Consider the following 19,500-nt stretch of genomic DNA (forward strand, 5'->3'; position numbering starts at 1 on the left):
TCGAAATGAACACAGCATCAGTTAGTTGTGGGACAACATCAAGAACCCAAACATATGTTTAATTGGAGTCCCCCATTTTTTTAGGGTACCAAGGAGGTACAGAAAAAAAGGCAAAACAGATTTTTTTGTAGTGAAGCTGTGAAATGATGGAGAAGCTAAGGGAACAGAAAACCCAGACCTTAGAATTACCCAGGAGTACCTGTCACAAGTGAGAGAGCATATGTACTATATAAAAGGATTAGTTGGGGCAGAATGGAGCACTTACCACTCTTTGGATTTCCATAGAGGAAAGAAAATGTTCACTTTCTTGGATTGGGGGACGAAGTCAACAGTCCTTGATAGGAAAAGAAAGGAAAATCTTCATGCTCTGGTTTGGCCTTAAAATGTCCTTTTCCTTACATTCTTCCCAAAGAATCTTCAGAAACATCTAGGTGGTGTACACAAATGCTTAAGGTTTTCTTATTTTGTCCCTAAGGGAAGTACTTTCCTAACTTCCGTATTAATAAGCCCCTCATTCCTCCCAAGTCTTCAACTCAGACTTTGGAGGTTCATACATTTTCCCCTCTTTTCAATAATGCTAGATAATGAGAACATTTTATTCACCATAATCTTAGTATCTGAAAAGGAAATGAGATTATACATTGTTCTCCCTAAAATAACTTTTTAGGATGGTCTTTGAGAGTTCATGCTTTGTTTTTTAAAATTTTTTTATTAAAAAAAATTTTTTTAAGTAAGCTCTATGCCCAGTGTGGAGCTTGAACTCATGACTCCTAAAGGAAGAGTCCCATGCTGTACCTACTGAGCTAGCCAGGTGCCCCAGTTCATGCTTCTTTGTAAATTATTTTTATCAGTTAGGTAATATTACACTTTAATACCTCTCGGGACCTCTGACTTTGTCTAAAATAACAAGGATTCTCAACTTAATTTTTTAGTGTCTAGCTATACTTACAAAGTATATGCTAACTGAAAATAAATGCTACAAAATATGAGAAGATGTAATGGCACAAACAGGTGAAGAAATCAGAACAGAAATGGGAAAAACATGTCACATATTTAAACGTACTTCTACGAAGTAATTTGTTCTAACATAAAATGTGTTTATGGATGCCAATAATATATGGGTGGGGGGAATGAGTACTCACCTGGCAAAAACAGGAATTGTCTCTTTAAATGTGAAATTACTTTTGAAATACACAGGCGAAAATTTGATCATCAGAGAACAGCCCTAAAAACCTAGTTACCTATTTAATCTGTAGGAAAAGGCAGGGAGATACAGCCATTAGAGTTCTGAAGGTTTTTGGGTAATTTAAGACAAGTTATTTAATATTAAGAAATGTTAAAAAGATAGTATTTTTTTTCAAGCCGGGCTCCAAAACTTTGGCAGAGTAATGCAACCCTTATTCTTTTTCACTAAAAAGCCCTTTTTCCACTTTTAGGTAACGTGGCTAATTTTAACATAGTTGGATGGCCAAAAATATTACACCTGGTTAAGTTACAGTGTTCCAAGACTCAAGGCCCCTACTTGGGAGAACACATATTTAAATGGTTTTACACAGGAAAATAATCGACACAACATTAAATATCAAGTGAGGTAGTATACCCTTTACTTTTTTGGTTAACGATCTGGTGGTTTTTCTGGAAAGGGGTTTTAGAGAACTGACATGTGGGGAAGGAATACCGGTCAGGAATCAGCGCCTGCCACTTCCCGATTCAACCATGACTGAATTGTGCAGGGCTGACCGGGTCGTGGGTCCGCTGGCTCCCCAGGCTGCAGGCTGCCGGTGCTCACCCGAACAGAACTGCTCTCTCCCGAGAGGCTGCAGCAGCAGAACCCCACCTGGGAGACTCCCCGAAAACCGGCCCCTGCCTGCGGCAGGAGAGCTAACCAACATCTCAGCCCTCAAAAGCAGCTCTGGGGAGTAACACGTTCCGAGTAACTCACTGAACGCGTGTCCAGAATGGTGTAGGATCCCTAAGAAAAATGGCACAAAGCTGCAGCAGCAAAGCAGCACGTATCCTAGGGCTGAGGGAAGAAGGCTGGCGGATACACAGCCCTGCGCATGCGCGTTCCATCCAGGTGCGACACCGCAGGCAGAGAGTAAGAATTAAGTGGTGGAAAAGGGGGCTGCGGCTGGTTACTAGGAGACGGGACACTCGGGTGGTACGACTAGGCTCTGCGTGGCCGTACGCCTGCGCGGCGCGGATGGACCAGGAAGAGGCCTCTGCTACGCGGCTTAGGCGGACAGGTGGACGTACGCGTCGCTACGTGCGTGGGTGCGCATGCACGGCTTGTAGTCCCCGCGAGAGGGAGGGTCGAGCCAGGTACGCGTGCGCACGGGAAATAGGGGCACGCGGAAAGGAAGCCGAGCGAAGGAGCCGGGGAGGTGGAGGACGAGCCCCCCTCAGGTACAGAGCGTGAGGGCGGGGCTGACGGCGGCTCCGACCGTCGCTAACCGCCTCCGCCTCCTTCCCTCAGGGTCCCGCCTTCCTCTGCCCCCCACCGGGGCGGGGCCACGTCGATTTAGGTGTGGGAGGGGAGGGGAAAGGGGCGGAGGATGGAGACGGGGAGGGACCTGGATCTCTGGGGCAGGCAAAGGCCCGTCAGTCGTCAGCATGAGCTCCAGCGAGGAAGCTGGGCCGAGAAGCCCAGGGAGGGACTCGGAGCTCCAGGTGGGAGCAGCAGGGATGCGCTGGGTCGGGATAAAGCAGCTCCTGGGCCGAAAGGCCCTGCAACAGGTCGGATGTGACGGGAATTAGGGGCTATGGGTGATCTCCGAGGTGGGTATTCACTGCTTGACCCGCTGTGAGGGACGGTGGAGAGCAGAGTCGCGGTCCAAGGAAGTCCTCCAGGAGCAAACTTTTCCCCTGTTGTCGTTTCTTGGGCTCCTAGCGTTGAACCGAGTTCCTATGGTGACCGCTTCGCTTCCTGCCACAGCTCTCCACTTGGTAGTTGTGGGGACTGTTCTGTTTAGAAACGCTTGGAGTGGAGCTGAGGAATTTGAAAGTCAGAGATTCGGGCGTTCAACCTGCTCTTCCTGACTCCCGGTGTCTCATTTTTAAGCCTCCTTATAGATTTTGGGAGGTGAAGGGCCGAGATTACGTAGGTATTTGCATGGAAATCTCCAATAATTTCACTGGAAATTATACGCAGGAAAGTCAGAGTGAATTGGGTTTTGTTTGAAAAAATATTTGAGACAAGCTGAGTAACTGTGGCATCTGTGGACCTGATACCTAAATACGTATAGGAATATGGTTTTTTTTTCTTTAAATAAAGTCAAGCATCATGGCTTTAAGAAAGATTTGCATAGTGACAAGTCCCAGTGTTTTCCTTCTTCCACTCCAGACCCTTATATCGCAAAATATTCGTTGTTTTAAAATTTCTCTTCTGGTTTTCTGCATTTGAAGAACACTGTTTTTTGTTTGTTTTTTAAACATGGAAGGAGATGAGTAGGAAAATAGTTTATAACTAGAATAAAATAGGTTAGTTATAAACATAAGTGGAAAGTGTCACATTATTCAAATCTGCTTTCAGGATAAAACTGGTTGTAGTTTAATTGCTCAATGAACTTAAACCATTCAATTTTAATTAGTGAGAAATAACTAGGAACATATATTAATGAAATATTTATTGTAAACAATAAACTTTGGCATTATTTAATGGCAGCTTCCAAAATATATCTTATTTTGTTTACTGTCTGAAAAAAAAATCACTGCTTATTGTCCACCATATAATCAGATGTAGAGATTCTGTTGGCTCCTTTGCTGTATTCTTTTCAGTTGCTTAGATCAGTTTTAGGGTAATTTGCTTTTAGAGTATTCCATATACAGAGGCAATTAGAGAAGTATTATCCATTCTCTTTTCCATCACATGTCCCCTTTTCTCCCCAGATGTAGCCACTATCCTGACTTATATGATAATCTCTTTCTTGCGTTTCCTTATAGTTTCTCCATCTTTGTGTATGAACAGACATTCTAGTTTGGCTTGTTTTTGAATTTTATATAAATGGAATTGTAGTAAGTATTCCTTTGTAGTTTGCTTCTTTAGTCAATGTTATGTTTTTTAGATTTATCCATGTTGCTTATAGTTTGTTGTTCAGTGCTCCATTTTAAGACTATACCACAATTTATTTACTCTAGTATTAGGGTTTTTATAGTTTTTGGTAACTATGAGCAACACTGCTGTGGACTTTTCCTATACATGTCCCTCATGATAATCTTTTAAAGTGAGCTGATTAGTAAGGTAGTTTTGTCTTAATGAATGTGATTAACATCAGTCTGTTATTAATATTTTTTAGTTCAGAAAAGCCTCTTAAAAACAACTCTTTAACTTCTTATGTTTCTTAGAGGTCTTGATAAATGATACTTCTAAGGCCATTGTTTTATGCTCCTTTAAAAAGACAAGTTATGGGGCGCCTGGGTGGCTCAGTCGGTTGAGCGACCGACTTCAGCTCAGGTCACGATCTCGCGGTCCGCGAGTTTGAGCCCCGCGTCGGGCTCTGGGCTGATGGCTCAGAGCCTGGAGCTTGCTTCCGATTCAGGGTTTACTTTTATTGGGTCAGTGGTCTTCCTTCATTAGTTAACATTAACCATGTTTTAAGTATCTTCACTGTGTTTATGCCTTAGGACTTCTTAAGCTAGAGTGTAAAAGCTTTAGGGAGTTCTTGAACCCCCTGAAGTTGCTTGTAAAATTTTGTATGCGTTTTTATTTTCCTGAGGAGAGGACTCAGGGCTTTTGTTTAATTCTGAAGGGAGTCCTTGATACAAGGAGAATTAAGAAACAAATTCTTCTCTTTTGTAACAACCCTTCAACAACTGTGGTCTTCTAACTTTTGCTCATAGTTTTGGGGGAACATGGAAAATATATTCTAAGTCTTTTTGGGGGAAGTTGAAGTGAAAAATACTTTTTTGTACTCTTTTTCTCTATATTCCCTTGGCATACATTACATTCCACTGATATGGTGTTAATACTGACTATAATTTCTGATTTATTTTTTCTGGACTTCCCTAGATCCATCTAAAAATTGTAGGTTTTTGTTTTCCATCTTCCTATCCCCAGAATCTAATGTTGGTTCGTTCTTATTCTAGCTATTTATAAATTTGTTTTGTAAGTGAATAAATGTGGTTGTTAAAATCTTAAAATATAAATAGAAATGGTGACAGTAGGGTTAGAAAAAAATGTATTTGAGAGAGGTTTTAGTGAAAAGACTAGTAGGACTTGATGGCCGATAATATATATAGCACTTCTTTTTGCCAGGCAGTGTTCTAAAATGCTTTATCGAACTCATTTAGTCTTCACACCTCTATCACGCAAGTATTATTATCATTCCTGTTTCAGAGATGGGGAAGCCATGGCCAGAGATCTAACTTGCTCATAGGCAGCTAAGAAACAGCACAACTAGCATAATGAACATAAGCAGTCTGATGCTAAAGAACAAGCTCCTAACCACTATGCTGTGATGCTTCCTCATTGAGAATGGTTGTGATTTTAGCTTGAGTGTTTATCGTAACAATTTGCTGCTTCCAAAGTACTTTCACTTGTATTCTTTAAGATCTGTACAGGAACGCAAGTTCCATTTAGATAGAGATTATGGGAGTGTGGAGGATATTCAGTGGTCTGAGGTGGGGAAACTGGCAGGCCAGGCATGGGCATTTCAGATACACTGATTTCTCTCCCTTTTCACTGCCTCCAAAGATAGTGCAGAGAACGTAGCAACTCTAATATGATTGCCCACAATTGTCAGGTAGACTTTTGGCCTCTTGCTACTTTTAATTTCTAGTCTAACCTGATAGGTAATTTTATAGAATCCCTACCTGACTATTCAGTTTACCAAAGAGAAGAAAGAAAGTTCAATTTTATCTGCTTTTGTACACTGCTTCCTTATCAACCTATACAAATTTTTATTGGCACTTTCCTATTATGCAAAGAATTCTGTGCAGGTTGGTAGGACTACAGAGAACTCTAGGACACTGCTTGTTTGTAAGATTCTAATAATTGTGTGAGGAAGACATATCCAGAAAAATAAATAGCTACACAGATTATTGTATAACCAATACATACAGAAGTCTCAATAAAGAAGTAATCACTGTGGTGCCTGAGTGGCTAGTTGGTTAAGCGTCTGACTTTGCCTCAGGCCATGATCTCATGGTTCATGGGTTCGAGCCCTGCCTTGGGTTCTGTGCTGACAGCTTGGAGCCTGCAGCCTGCTTCAGATTCTGTGTCTCCCTTTCTCTCTCTCTGCCCCTCCCCAACTCACGTCCTGTCTCTCTCTTAAAAATAAGTAAACATTAAAAAAAAAAAAAAAAGAAGTAATCACTATCTGATGGAGAATACTGAGAACACCTACTAGAAAATATGGAATTCAAGCTGTGCCTCAGAAGTGTCTTTCGTTAAATGGAGAGAAGATAGTATGTTTCTATAATGATAATATGAACCTATGTGTAAAGAATGTAGAATAGTTTGTTTTTCATAAAGGGATTCTTGGAGATATCAATTAGGAGATAAGTTTGGAGAAGTGGGAGGCAACCACATTAAGAAGAACTGTGAATGCGTGGCAGGTTTCCACTTCATTTGAAGAGATCCTTGCTATTCAAAGTGTAGTCTCTGTTCTAACCAAATAAGGAATTACTGAGCAGCATTTTTAGAAATGCAGTATTTCAAGCCTACCATGGATAAGAAAATTCCTAAATGATTTAGATGTTCAGAAGATTTGAAAAGTACTGTTAATTATAGTGAATAGTCTGAATCTGTTATTCTAAGTCAAATGTTTATAACTAGGAATACATTTTCAACAGAAACTATGTAAGCAATGGTACTTGGGATTTTGGCTTAACCTATAAAATCTTAAATGATTTATAAATTAGAATTAGTCTGTGAGGGATGTCTTGGTGGCTCAGTTGGTTAAGCATCCGACTCTTGATTTCAGCGGTGTCATGGTCTTGGAGTTGTGAGATTGAGCCCTATATCGGGCTCCATGGTGGGCATGGAGCCTGCTTTAAGATTCTCTCTCTCTCTCTCTCTCTCTCTCTCTCTCTCTCTCTCTCTCTGCCCCCCTCTGCCCCTCTCCCCTCCAAAAAAAAAAAAAAAAAAAAGAAAGAAAAAGAAATACTCTGTGAGATCTAATGCTGAAATTCCAGGTGAGGCAGTAACTGTTGGAATGAAAAACAGAAAAGTAGGTTTATGTCTAGTTTAGGGAAAGGAAAAAAGGAAAATAAGCCTGTCAGACTGCTAAGTGCTGGATTGCACAGGGTGTAACACAAGGTCAGGGACTGGGGGATCCTGATCCTGCATTTTCCCAAACACTAGATTTTGGACAATAGCATCTGTGTGGCTGGGAGAGATGTAGGATGCTTGTGGCAAATTCTTTCTTCCTTAACATAATGTTAGCTTTGGTTCAGGGAAAGAAAAAATTACTTTCCTAAATTACACAGTTTCTGAGATACATTCTCATGTAAAAAAATCACATTGTGATGGTACATGGGTGGCTCAGTAGGTTGAGCTTCCAACTCTTGATTCAGGTCAGGTCATGATCCCAGGTTCATGGGATCAAGCCCCTTGTCAGGCTCCAAGCTGAGTGTGGAGTCTGCTTGGGATTCTCTCTCCCTCTCCCTCCCTCCCTCCCTCTCTCCCTCTCTCTCCCCCTGCTCCTCTCCTTTGCTGGCGCATACGTGTTATCTCTCTCTTAAAAACAAACAAACAAACAAAAAAACACAGTGTGGAGTAGTATGTACAGTATACTAAAGTGAAAAATATTTTAACACGTTATTTTGCACTTGGGCAAATATATATGTAGGAAAAATTCCTAGAAGTAGAATTATCTGTGCAGAAGCTACGTGCATTTATAGTGTTGCTAGATTTTACATAATTGTTCTCAAGAAATATTGTGTCAATTTAACCCACCACCAGTGATGTATAAGAATGTTAAATTATAGGGGCGCCTGGGTGGCTCAGTCAGTTGGACATCGATTTCAGCTCAGGGCATGATCTCATGGTTCATGGGTTCGAGCCCTGCTTTGGGCTCTATGCTGACAGCTCAGAGCCTGGAGTCTGCTTCAGATTCTCTGTCTCCCTCTCTTTCTGTCCCTCCCCCGCTCAGCCCTGTCTCTGTCTCTCTCTCTCAAAAATAAACAAACATTAAAAAAAAGTTACATTATATATCCAACTTTTTGACCTTCGCCAATATGAGATTAAAAAATGGTATCTCCGTGTTGTTTTAATTTGTATCCTTCTAAATGGTGAGATTGAGTATCTTTTAACCTATTTGAGAGCCATTTCTGTGAAATATCCATATTCTTCATCAACTTTTAGAGTATTTTCTGTTTTTATTTATAAGAATCATTTCTGTATTAGGGAAGTTAGCCCTTTGTGATATGTGTAGCAAAGCTTTTTGTTAATATACAAAAGCAGCAACAAATATGTAGCTAGTAGCTATTATATTGGACAACACAGGCCTAAAGGTAGACTACATAATTTGTTGCTGACCTGTATTTCCTTAGAACAATGATTACCAAATGGATAGGATGGGGTATGTCTTTTTTGAAAAGCATGTGTAATATTGTAGTTTTATATTTGGAAAACACAAAAAGTTTATAACATGAAATTTTAAGAAAGTAAAGCTTGATGAAAATCCTCTTAGCTGGTGGGACAAGGTTAAAAACAATTGAAAATGTATCAAAAAATATTGTTAATTTCCAAAATCATTAATTGTTGTAAGGAATCACAAAACTGTTTTAAACTAAAAAATCTCTGCGTCATTCTCATTTTTTCCCACTAGGTTACCACCAAAGAACATGATTTTGGTCTAGGGGCTCCATTTTCTGAAGCTGAAAAATACCAGAATACTCTCCAGCTAGAGCAAGAAGTGAGAAATCAAGACAAATTCATCTCTGCACTGAAATTACAGGTTATATTTAATTTCTGTATTTCCCTGAATTAATTTGGGATGGAGGCCTATTTTAAAACAAAAAGATGGAGAATAAATACTAATTCAGTGCTCATTGACATCTTATGAGTCTAAAATCATTCCATTTCTATCTTAACCATTGTGATACATGCAGATTCAGATACATATAATGAGTGCAAACTATGTGGCACGTGTTGTATCCAGTATTTTTAAGTACATAATGTTACTTAATCATTTCCAACCTTGTGAAATAGTGATGTTATTTCCATTTTAAAGACATGGAAGCTGAGGTTCCAAGAGATTAGAGAATTAAGATATTTGAGTAATGAGTGACAGAGCTAAGTAGGATTTGTTTGAGTTTCCAAGTTAGCTAAGATTTGAATCCAGTTCTCTGTATTGTCTGTTCACCTGGTGCGTGATGTGCCGTATGGCTACTAATGAAGGCTATTAAAAGAAACTTCCTGTTTTAGGAAAATGGAGTAGACTTACTTTGCCCTATTTCTCCCACCAGGTACAGCTAAAAATGCTGAGCGTTTTGTTATAAAACAAATATAAGGACATCCTGAAAGGTGGGAAGGAGGAGGAAGACTGGCTAGGGACCTCAGCACACATTAAGTGACACATTGGTGAATTCCTGGGTTTTTCTTTTGCTCCATATATCTCAGAGTGCTGGAAAAACTGGCATCTAGAAATAGCAATGGATGCAGACAAAAACAGTTCTCAGAAGAGCCATTCTTCCAGACAAAAGAACTAGGAAGGCAGCAGCCTCGCAATATGGTTTTTTTTCCTTTGTCCTAGGTTTTATTTTTTTTCCCCAAATTTATTTAGTTATTTTGAGGGAGAGAGAGAGTGTGAGCTGGGCAGGGACAGAGAGAGAGGGAGAGAGCGAGAGAGAGAGAGAGAGAATATCCCAAGCAGGCTCCACACTGTCCTGCAGAGCCTGATGTGGGGCTTGATTCCATGACCTTGAGATCATGACTTGAGCTGAAGTCAGATGCTTGACCAACTGAGCCAACCAGTGCCCCTCTGTCCTAGGTTTTTATAATTTATGTATTTTTTTAATTTGGAAGTAATATCAAACTTATGTAAGTCACAAGTACGGAACAAAGACTATCGTCCCTCAAACCATTTGAGAGTAAATTGCAGACCTGCTGTCCTGATCTCTCTAAAATATGAGTGGGTATTTCCTATAAATAAGAACACTTTCCTACAAGATCACAGTACAATCTAGTAAAATCAGGAAATGAATTTCAATACATCGCTGCCAGCTAAGCCTCTGGCTTAGTTTTTGCCAATTGTTCCATAATGTCCTCAGTTACAAAAAGGTCTAGTCCAGCATGGCACATTGCACTTAATTATCATGTCCATTTATCTCCTTCATTCTGGAACAGTTCCCCATTCTTCCTTGATGTCCATCACTATGACACTTTAAAGAACACAGGTGAGGGATGCCTGGGTGGCTCAGTCAGTTGAGCATCTGACTTCAGCTCTGGTCACGATCTCGCGGTTTGTGAGTTGGAGCCCCATGTCAGGCTCTGTGCTGACAGCTTGGAGCCTGGAGCCTGCTTTGGATTCTGTGTCTGTCTGTCTGTCTCTCTCTCTGCCCTTCCCCTATTTGTGCTCTGTCTCTCAAAAATATATATATGTAAAAAAAAAAAAAAAAAAAATTAACACAGGTGAATTATTTTGTAGAATGGCCATTGATTTGGGTTTGTCATGATTATGTTAATGAACCTTTGGCTGTGTGGTAGCCTTCAAATTGGCCCCACCTCATGTTACTCCCATTCTTATGTGGTCTTTTCACACATTGTACCATAATTGATCTTTGTGACCAAGAGCATAGAGCAGAAGTGATTAAATTATAGAGTGATCTCTTGGATCATTTGCTCTGAAGGAAGCAAACATCCATGATGTGAGTAGCCCTGTGAACAGGCCAGCATGGCAAGGTACTGAATCATCTAGCCAGTAACCAGTGAGAAACAGGCCTGCACACTGTGTTGGGTGAGCTTGGGAGTGGATTCTCCAGTCCCAGTTAAACCTTGCCATGGTGACTGTCACCCTGGCTGACTCTTCTGACCTTGTGAGAGACCTTAAACCAGAATTAGCAAATTAAGCCACTCCCAGATCCTTCACCCCGGAAACTGTGACATAATAAATGTTGGCTTAAGGTACAACATGAATACAGACAGGAATAGTACAGAAATGGTGGTGGGTTCTTTTCATTGCATCCCATCAAGTAGCACACAATTTCAATTTGTTCTATTACTAATGATCTTTATTTGGATCTTTCGATTAAAGCGATATCTTCTGGGTTTTTCCCTGGTGAAGTTACTTTTTTTCTCTCTTTTATTTTTTAATTTTTGTATTGAAGTACAGTTGACATCCAGTGTTAGATTAGTTTCAGGTGTACAGTGTAGTGATTTGACAGCTCTATATATTATGCTATCCTCACCCCAAGAGTAGTTGCCATCTATTACCGTACGATGCTGTTACAATACCATTGACTATCCCCATGACTTATTCATTCCATGACTGGAAACCTATATATCCCCCACTCCCCTTCACTCATTTTTCCATTCCCTCCCCCACCATTTTGTTCTTTGTATTTATAGGTTTGTTTCTAATGCAGACTACTCTTAGCCAATACCTGCCCACTCAAATAGCACGAAAAACACTCTGTAGCCCCACTCCTGCCAGCAAAGGCTGAGTTAAGAGCCTAGACTTCCACTTTTGCCATGCTGTAACAAGGAGTCCTGGCCATGCCTCATGCCCCAGTCCCCAACCCTCCATCGCACCAGCATGCTATCAAAGAGGAATGCTGGCTGGGGAGCCAAGACTTTAATGCCCACCAGGCAGTAAGTACATCCTCCAACCCCATAAAGTCAGCAAAGACCATGTGGGGCACCCAGATATCCACCCTCACTCAGAGTAAGAAGTGTCCCCTTTTTGCTAAGGTGGTGTCAGAGGAGACATAATGCAGAGTCAGGACTTTTGCCACCTCTTAGCATTAACCAGTTTACTCACCCGCAGTGGTGGTGGAGGACACATGGGAACAGTAACAAGTTGCCTCTGTTCTTCCTCACTGTGGTGGTGTCAGCAGGGGCCTGCCTAGTGGGGACCCTGAACTCCCATCCCTGCCTAGAGTAACAAGGAGAGCGCCCTCTCCAGGTGTCAAGAGAGGCCTAGTAGAGAAATTGGACTTCACCTACACCTAGCAGTAAGAAGGTAGTGTCCCACCTTTTTAGCTAGAACTAAAATACCAGGAAGTGTGACAGGAAGCCTACCATAACACAAGAGCAGATCTCAATGAAAAAAATCACTTCTTGGAGTGCCTGGGTGGCTCAGTCGGGTAAGCATCTGACTCTTGATTTCGGTTCACATCATGACCTCACAGTTTGTGAGTTCAAGCCTTGCATGGGGCTCTTTGATGACAGTGCAGAAACTGCTTGGAATTCTCTCTCTCTCTCCCCCTCTGTCTTTGCCCCTACCTCACTTGTGCTCTCTCTCTCTCAAAATAAATAAATAAATTTTAAAAATATTAAAAAAAAATTACCTTTTATCTCAAGAATCAGGAATATCTCAACCTCAGTGAGAAAAGACAACCAAGAGATGCCAACACAAAGATGAATTAGATACTACAATTATCTCACACAGATATTAAATCAGTTGCCATATAAATGCTCCAACAGGAATTCTGAGCATGTTTGAAATAAGTAAAAAATAGAAAATCTCATCTAAGAAAGAAAGGATATAAAGAAGAACCAAGTGGAAATTTTGGAATCAACCAAGATATTCTTCAAAAGGTGAATAGATAAGCAAATTGTGGTATATCTGTACAATGGAATATTAGTCGTTGATAAAAAGAAATGAGCTATCAAGCCACAAAAAGCCATGAAGGAACCTTGAAAGCAAATTGCTAGGTGCAGAAAGCCAACTTAAAAAGGTTACATACTTTCATGATTCCAACTATATGATCTGAAAAATACAAAACATAGAGACATTAGAAAGATCACTGGTTGCCGGGGATTTGGTGGAAAGGAGAGTCGGAGGGGTAAATGGAGGACATGTATTTTTCAAGTAGTGAAACTATTCTATATGATATAGTAATGGTAGGTGCATGTTATTATGCATTTGTCAAAACCCATAGAATCTACAACCCAAACAGTAAATCCTAATATAAACTCTGACTTTAATTAAATGTGTCAATGTTGTCATTAATTGTAACAAATGTACTGTACAAATACAAGATTTAAATAAGATGGGAAACTGTATGTGGAGTGGAGAGAAGGGGTATATGGGAACTCTCTGTACTTCCTGATCAATTTTTCTGTAAACCTAAAACTGCTCTAAAGAAAAAAATAAAGTCTATTAAAAAATGCATAGGAGAAGTTATATCTAAATCATGCATTTGATACGGATTAATAATTGAGAATATACAAAGAACTCTACAACAATAAAAAAAAAAAATTCAAAAGTGAGCAAAGGACCTGAATAGTTATTTTTTAATAGACATTTTTCCAAAGACCTACAAATGGCAAGAAAGCACATGAGGGGCACCTGGGTGACTCTGTTGGTTGAACGTCTGACTTTGGCTTAGGTCATGATCTCATGGTTCGTGAGTTCGAGCCCCGCATCGGGCTTGCTGCTGTCACCACAGAGCCTGCTTTGGATCCGGAGACTGATCATGTTAATGGATTGGAAGCCTAAACATAATAAAAATGTCAGTTTTCTCCAAATTGATATACGGGTTTAATGCAATTCCCATCAAAACCCCAGCAAAAACAGCTTTGAAAAAGAATAATAAAGTGGAAAGAGTCATTCTCTTTTGGTTTCAAAACTTTGTATATATCTACAGTAATTAAGACTGTATGGTGGGGGGGATAGACACAGATCAATGATACAGAATAGTGAATCCAGAAATAGCCTTATGCAAGTACAGCCAAAAGGTTTTTGACAGAAGTGCAAGTGCAGTTTAATGGAAGAAAGATAATCTTTTCAATAAAAGATGCTGGAACAATTGGATATCTTTTAGGGAAGAAAATGAACCTAAGCCTAAACTTCACACCTTATATAAAAATTAATTCAAAATGGATCATAGATTTAAATATAAAACACAAAACTATGAAACTTTTATAGGGTAACAGAAAACCTTCAGGGCTTTGGGCTTGGTGAAGAGTTCTTAGTGTGACACCAAAAGCATGATTCATAAAAGAAAAATTGATACTCAGACTTCACCAAAATTTAAATACTTTACTTTGTGAAAGACCCTGTTAACAGGATGAAAAAAAACGATAACCCATACTTCTTTTTAAAAAAAAAAAATGTTTATTTTTGAGAGAGCGAGAGACAGAGCACAAGTAGGGGAGGGGCAGAGAGAGAGAGAGAGAGAGAGAGAGAGAGATGCAGAATCTGAAGCAGGCTTCAGGCTCTGAGCAGGGCTCAAACCCACAAACCGCGAGATCATGACCTGAGCCGAAGTCGGACGCTTAACCGACTGAGCCACCCAGGTGCCCCTACAAACCATATTTCTGCCAGAAGAATCATATGTAGGGTACATGAAGAATTCTTAAAACTCAGCAGTAAAAAGCAACAATTCAATTAGAAAATGAGCAAAAGACATGAAGAGGTATTTCACAGAAGGATATATGTTGAGCAAATGAAAATGTTCAACCTTTCCAAACATCAGGGAAATGCAAGTTAAGTCCAAGATAAAATAACAATGCACACCTATAAGAACAGTTAAAAATAGTGACAATACCCAATGCTGGCAAGGATGAGGAGAAACCAGATAGTTCTGGGTATTCCACAGACATGAAAACTTATGTCCACTCAAAAACTTGTATATGACGGTTCATAGCAGCATTGTTTGTCAAAGACTGGAAACAATTACAATTTCCCTTAATAGGTAAATGACTAAGCAAACTGTGGTAATCTATACCATGAAACATTACTCAGCAACAAAAAAGATTGAACTATTGGTCCATAGAACTTGGATAGATCTCAACGACATTGTGTTGTGTGAAAAAGCCAATGACGAGAGATCACATACTATGATCTTTATCACATGATTTTATTTATATAACATTCCTGAAAAGAGAATTATAGAGATTAGTGGTTGCTAAGAGTTAAGGATGGGCAGGGTAGTGGATGTGACTGTAAAGGGGTGTCAGTAGGGCAATCTTTGTGGTGATGGAATAATTCTGTATCTTATTGAGATGATGATTACAGCAGTCTATACATGGGATAAAATGGAATAGAAAACAATATGCACATATCATATCAATGTCAAATCTCTGTGATATTGTGCTCTAATTGTTTAAGATGTAACTATTGGGGAAAGTGGGTCAAGGGTATAGGAGACCTCTCTGTACTCTTTACAACTTCCTGTGAATCTTTACTAATTTCAAAATAAATAGTTAAAAAATTTTTTTTAATGTTTATTTACTTTTGAGAGAGAGAGAGAGAGACAGCGTGAGTGGGGGAGGGGCAGAGAGAGAGAGAGAGAGAGAGAGAGAGAGAGAGAGAGACAATCTGAAGCAGGCTCCAGGCTCTGAGCTATTAGCCCAGAGCCAGATGCAGGGCTCAAGCCCATGAGCTGTGAGACCATGACCTGAGCTAAAGTCGGACACTTAACTGACTGAGCCACCCGGGTGCCCCCCAAAAGTTTTTTTTTTAAGTTACTTTTTTTTTTTTTTAATTTTTTTTCAACGTTTATTTATTTTTGGGACAGAGAGAGACAGAGCATGAACAGGGGAGGGGCAGAGAGAGAGGGAGACACAGAATCGGAAACAGGCTCCAGGCTCTGAGCCATCAGCCCAGAGCCCGACGCGGGGCTGGAACTCACGGACCGCCAGATGGTGACCTCGCTGAAGTCGGACGCTTAACCGACTGCGCCACCCAGGCGCCCCTTAAGTTACTTTTTGATTACCTGTTACCAGCCAGAAATTTTACTTGAACTTTTGTACCTGACTACACCCTACACATTGTAGGTATTCTCTCCGTTTAGCGGATGAAAGTTAAGAGGCTTCCATTTATTTTTTCTGAAGTCAGATGTATCTCTTAGGATCAAGAAAATATGGTAAATTGCCCAGGGTTAAGTAACTGGTAAAGAACTACAACAGGATTTGAACCTGTCTGCCTAATTGCAAAGCCTACATCCTTTCTCCTACTTGAAACTATCTCTTCTAAAGTACTTGTGTCTTAGAATTGAGTAAAGTAGGGCTTGATGTTAAAGGTGAGAGGAATGAGTATTTATTTCTAATGTATTTTTATTTAAAAATAATTTGAGCATTATATGCTAGATATATAATAAATGATAAATGAGAGGTGTGTTGATACAGAAGTTGGAGACAATCACTTAAAATTGTTTTTTAATGTTTATTTAAGGAGGGGGGGAAGGGGCAAAGAGGGAGACACAGAAGCTGAGGCAAGCTCCAGGCTCTGAGCTGTCAGCACAGAGCCTGACTCAAGGCTCGAACCACAAACCACGAGATCGTGACTTGAGCCAAAATCAGACACTTTAACCGACTGAGCCACCCAGGCTTCCCTAGAATAGAGACTATCACTTTAAAGTTGCTTAGAATTTAGTGGGACAGGGAGGTAAACACATAATATACATTATAAAATACTAAGATTAAACTGTGTAAGAGGCTTTATGGATCACAGAAGGAGAGGCATTTAACCTGGTATAGTGGAAGGTTAGCAAACATTTTTAGTGTGCTCTTATTGCTCAGAAATATGACACTGTAGAAGCCATGAACAAAGACAAAAATATATATAAATAGATAAATTGAAGTTTATCTGTTTGTTTATCCCACATCCTATGGTGGTTTTTTTAATTTTTTTTTATTTATTTTTTTTTATTTTAAGAGAGAGAGGGTAGGGGAGGGGCAGACAGAGAATCCCAAGCAGGCTCCTCACTGATAGTGCAAAGCCTGACTAGGGGCCTGAACCCACAAACTGTGTGATAATGACCTAAGCTGAAATCAAGAGTCAGATGCTTAACCAACTGAGCCACCCAGGCACCCCCCACATCCTATAGTTTAAAAAATGATACAAGTAATGAAAATAGCTTAGGTAATAAGAACAGGGGAAAATAAACTTAGTGAAAGCATGGGACAGGAATAGCAAACAGGAGATCATTGTACACAGGCTCTGTGCTAGTTACTAGAGATGGGTTGCAGATTGTTTTAAAAATTCCTTGAGACAAGGGCAAAAAGGAAATTTTAGTTAAATAATTCACTGTCCCGAGGATAAGAACAAACCAGGTATCCAAGAGAAGCATGTTTTCCTGAAATTGAGACATGAGCCAAGTTTTCTTTGGGAATTCTTATAAAGAGGGTTGTAGGACATAATATATAACATCTTCAATAACTTAGTAAAGTTTTTAAAATGAGTCTAGCATCCTGGAACTTATACATAGGGGATGGTGGAAAGTTAAACTGGAGAGGTCAGTAGGGTTGGCATCACAACATTTTTAAAATCTTACTCTCAGTGTGATAAAGCACCATAAGGTTACAGGAGTTAACTCCAATTTGCACTTTCAAGGAATTTGTAGCTATATATGGTAAAACGCCGAAAGAGAAGAAAGTAGGAGGTATTGCTGACATTCAGGCCAGTTGTGATAAAAGACTCAACTAAGGAAATAAGTGCATATACAGTTTCTGTTTTTGGTTTTTCTTTTTTTTTAATTTTTCAAAATTTTTCTTGTTTCCTGGATTTGATAATGTAAATTCTTTACTTCTATTTTTTAAAATTATTTATTTTTAAATTTACATCCAAGTTAGTTAGCATATAGTGCAACAATGATTTCAGGAGTATATAAATTCTTTACCTCTAAATCTCTCAAGTTAGCATGGCTTACAAAATGCCAAAGGAAGAGTTGAATTTATTGTGCTTCTTGGTATGTATTTATTGAGTATAATAAATGTCTTGGTAATATATTTAGCTAAATATAATTCATGACCTTTAGAGTATTTATATAGTGACAAATTATAGATAAAGTTTGTATTTTTATTTTTATTTTTATTTTTTTTTAATTTTTTAATGTTTTTATTTATTTTTGAGACAGAGAGAGACAGAGCATGAGCAAGGAAGGGGCAGAGAGAGAGGGAAACACAGAATCTGAAGCAGGCTTCAGGCTCTGAGCTGTCAGCACAGAGCCTGACGCGATGCTCGAACTCACAGACTGTGAGATCATGACCTGAGCTGAAGTCAGACACTTAACTGACTGAGCCACCCAGGGGCCCCAAGTTTGTATTTTTAAAGAAAACTTTGTTGCTTCTGATGGTTTGAAAAGAGTGATATCTATAGTTATTTGAAATGGGCAAGGTTGGAAGTTAGAACTAAGGATACCATTGGATGAGGGAATTTAGCAATTTTTGATGCTCCTCAAAGACTGAGTCTGTTTTTCCTTCTGTCTTTTTACATTTTTTATAGGTACCAACATGGTGCCATGAATATAATAGGTGCTCAGTAAATGTTTAAGTACACAGTGAGAGAAATGGAAAAGGACCTTTGTGCCATCCTTAATAGATATTTCTGTTATAGCACTTAACATATTCTTTTTGTGTTTTTTCAAGTAAACAAATTCCGTGAGGGCAGGTACCTAACCTATTTTTGTATCTATGGGGTTTAACATAGTTCCTGACATATAATCATTTTCAATGGGTCTAATATATATTTCTTCCTTTAAAGGCATTTGGATACCTTCGTGATAGAAAAGGCCATTTTCTTCATCCGTTGGTTTAATAGTGGGCTGGGAAGGAAAGCTGTGGTCCTCCACATTAGTTAGCAAATACTTGACTGATTTGGTATTTAGCTTAGTCAAGTAAGTTATTAATATGTTCAAAAGAACCTCTTTTGAAGAGTTAACGTATTTTGGTAACAGTAATTAGAAATATAATTGATGATATGAGTTATTAAAATTAAATAATTTCAAGAGTGTGGTTTCTTTTATACAGATATAAATATTTGGCCAGTCTTCTAATAGTTTAAGAAATCAATAGTAATTAAGTTTTTTATTAACTATAAATTATCTTGTAAGATGTAGCTATAAACCTTTAAATTTTCATTTAATATATTTTTTTCAGATAGGTATTATATTTACATGCTACAAAATTCAGAAAATGAAAAAAATATATATAGCTAAGTCTCTTTCCAGGGAAGCAAACCTCCCTTCCTGATTCCATTCACCTAGTTGTTCTCCTTGGAAGCAAAGGAAATATTTTAATACGATTATTTTCTTTCTCATTACAACAGGTTGAAGATCTCAAACAGACAAATCATGGCTTGGAAGAATATGTTAGGAAACTCTTGGATAGTAAGGAGGTGGTAAGCAGTCAAATAGACGATTTAACCAGCCACAATGAGCATCTTTGTAAAGAATTGATTAAAATTGACCAACTAGCAGAGCAACTAGAAAAAGAAAAAAATTTTGTGGTGGATACCGCTGACAAAGAACTTGAAGAAGCAAAGGTATTACATTTACCATTGATAGGATTTTTTATTGAGTTACAATTGACATGTATAGCATTATATTAGTTCTAGGTATATGACAAAATGATTCACTATTTGTACATATTGTGCAATAATCACTGCA

At 39.1% G+C, this 19,500-nt stretch overlaps 1 protein-coding gene across 8 annotated transcripts in view; it reads left to right on the forward strand.

Moving 5' to 3' along the window:
• The first annotated feature begins 2,391 nt into the window (after positions 1–2,391).
• The window catches only part of TSGA10 (testis specific 10), a 166,600-nt gene continuing 149,491 nt past the window's right edge, over positions 2,392–19,500 (forward strand). For 6 of the 8 annotated variants that reach the window (XR_003424872.2, XM_027072642.2, XM_053200473.1 and 3 more), the window contains exons 1-3: positions 2,605–2,736; positions 8,772–8,900; positions 19,161–19,376. Coding sequence is in view for 6 of the 8 variants with exons in the window: in XM_027072642.2 (XP_026928443.2) it covers positions 2,614–2,736; positions 8,772–8,900; positions 19,161–19,376 (468 nt within the window). In the remaining 2 variants the exon portion in view is untranslated. Of the gene's footprint in view, positions 2,407–2,551; positions 2,737–8,771; positions 8,901–19,160; positions 19,377–19,500 lie in introns of those variants that run through there. The other 2 variants (XM_027072644.2, XM_027072643.2) reach the window with 2 other exon arrangements.

Source organism: Acinonyx jubatus, chromosome A3 (assembly GCF_027475565.1).
Source record: "Acinonyx jubatus isolate Ajub_Pintada_27869175 chromosome A3, VMU_Ajub_asm_v1.0, whole genome shotgun sequence".
In the NCBI taxonomy this organism is placed as follows: domain Eukaryota; kingdom Metazoa; phylum Chordata; class Mammalia; order Carnivora; family Felidae; genus Acinonyx; species Acinonyx jubatus.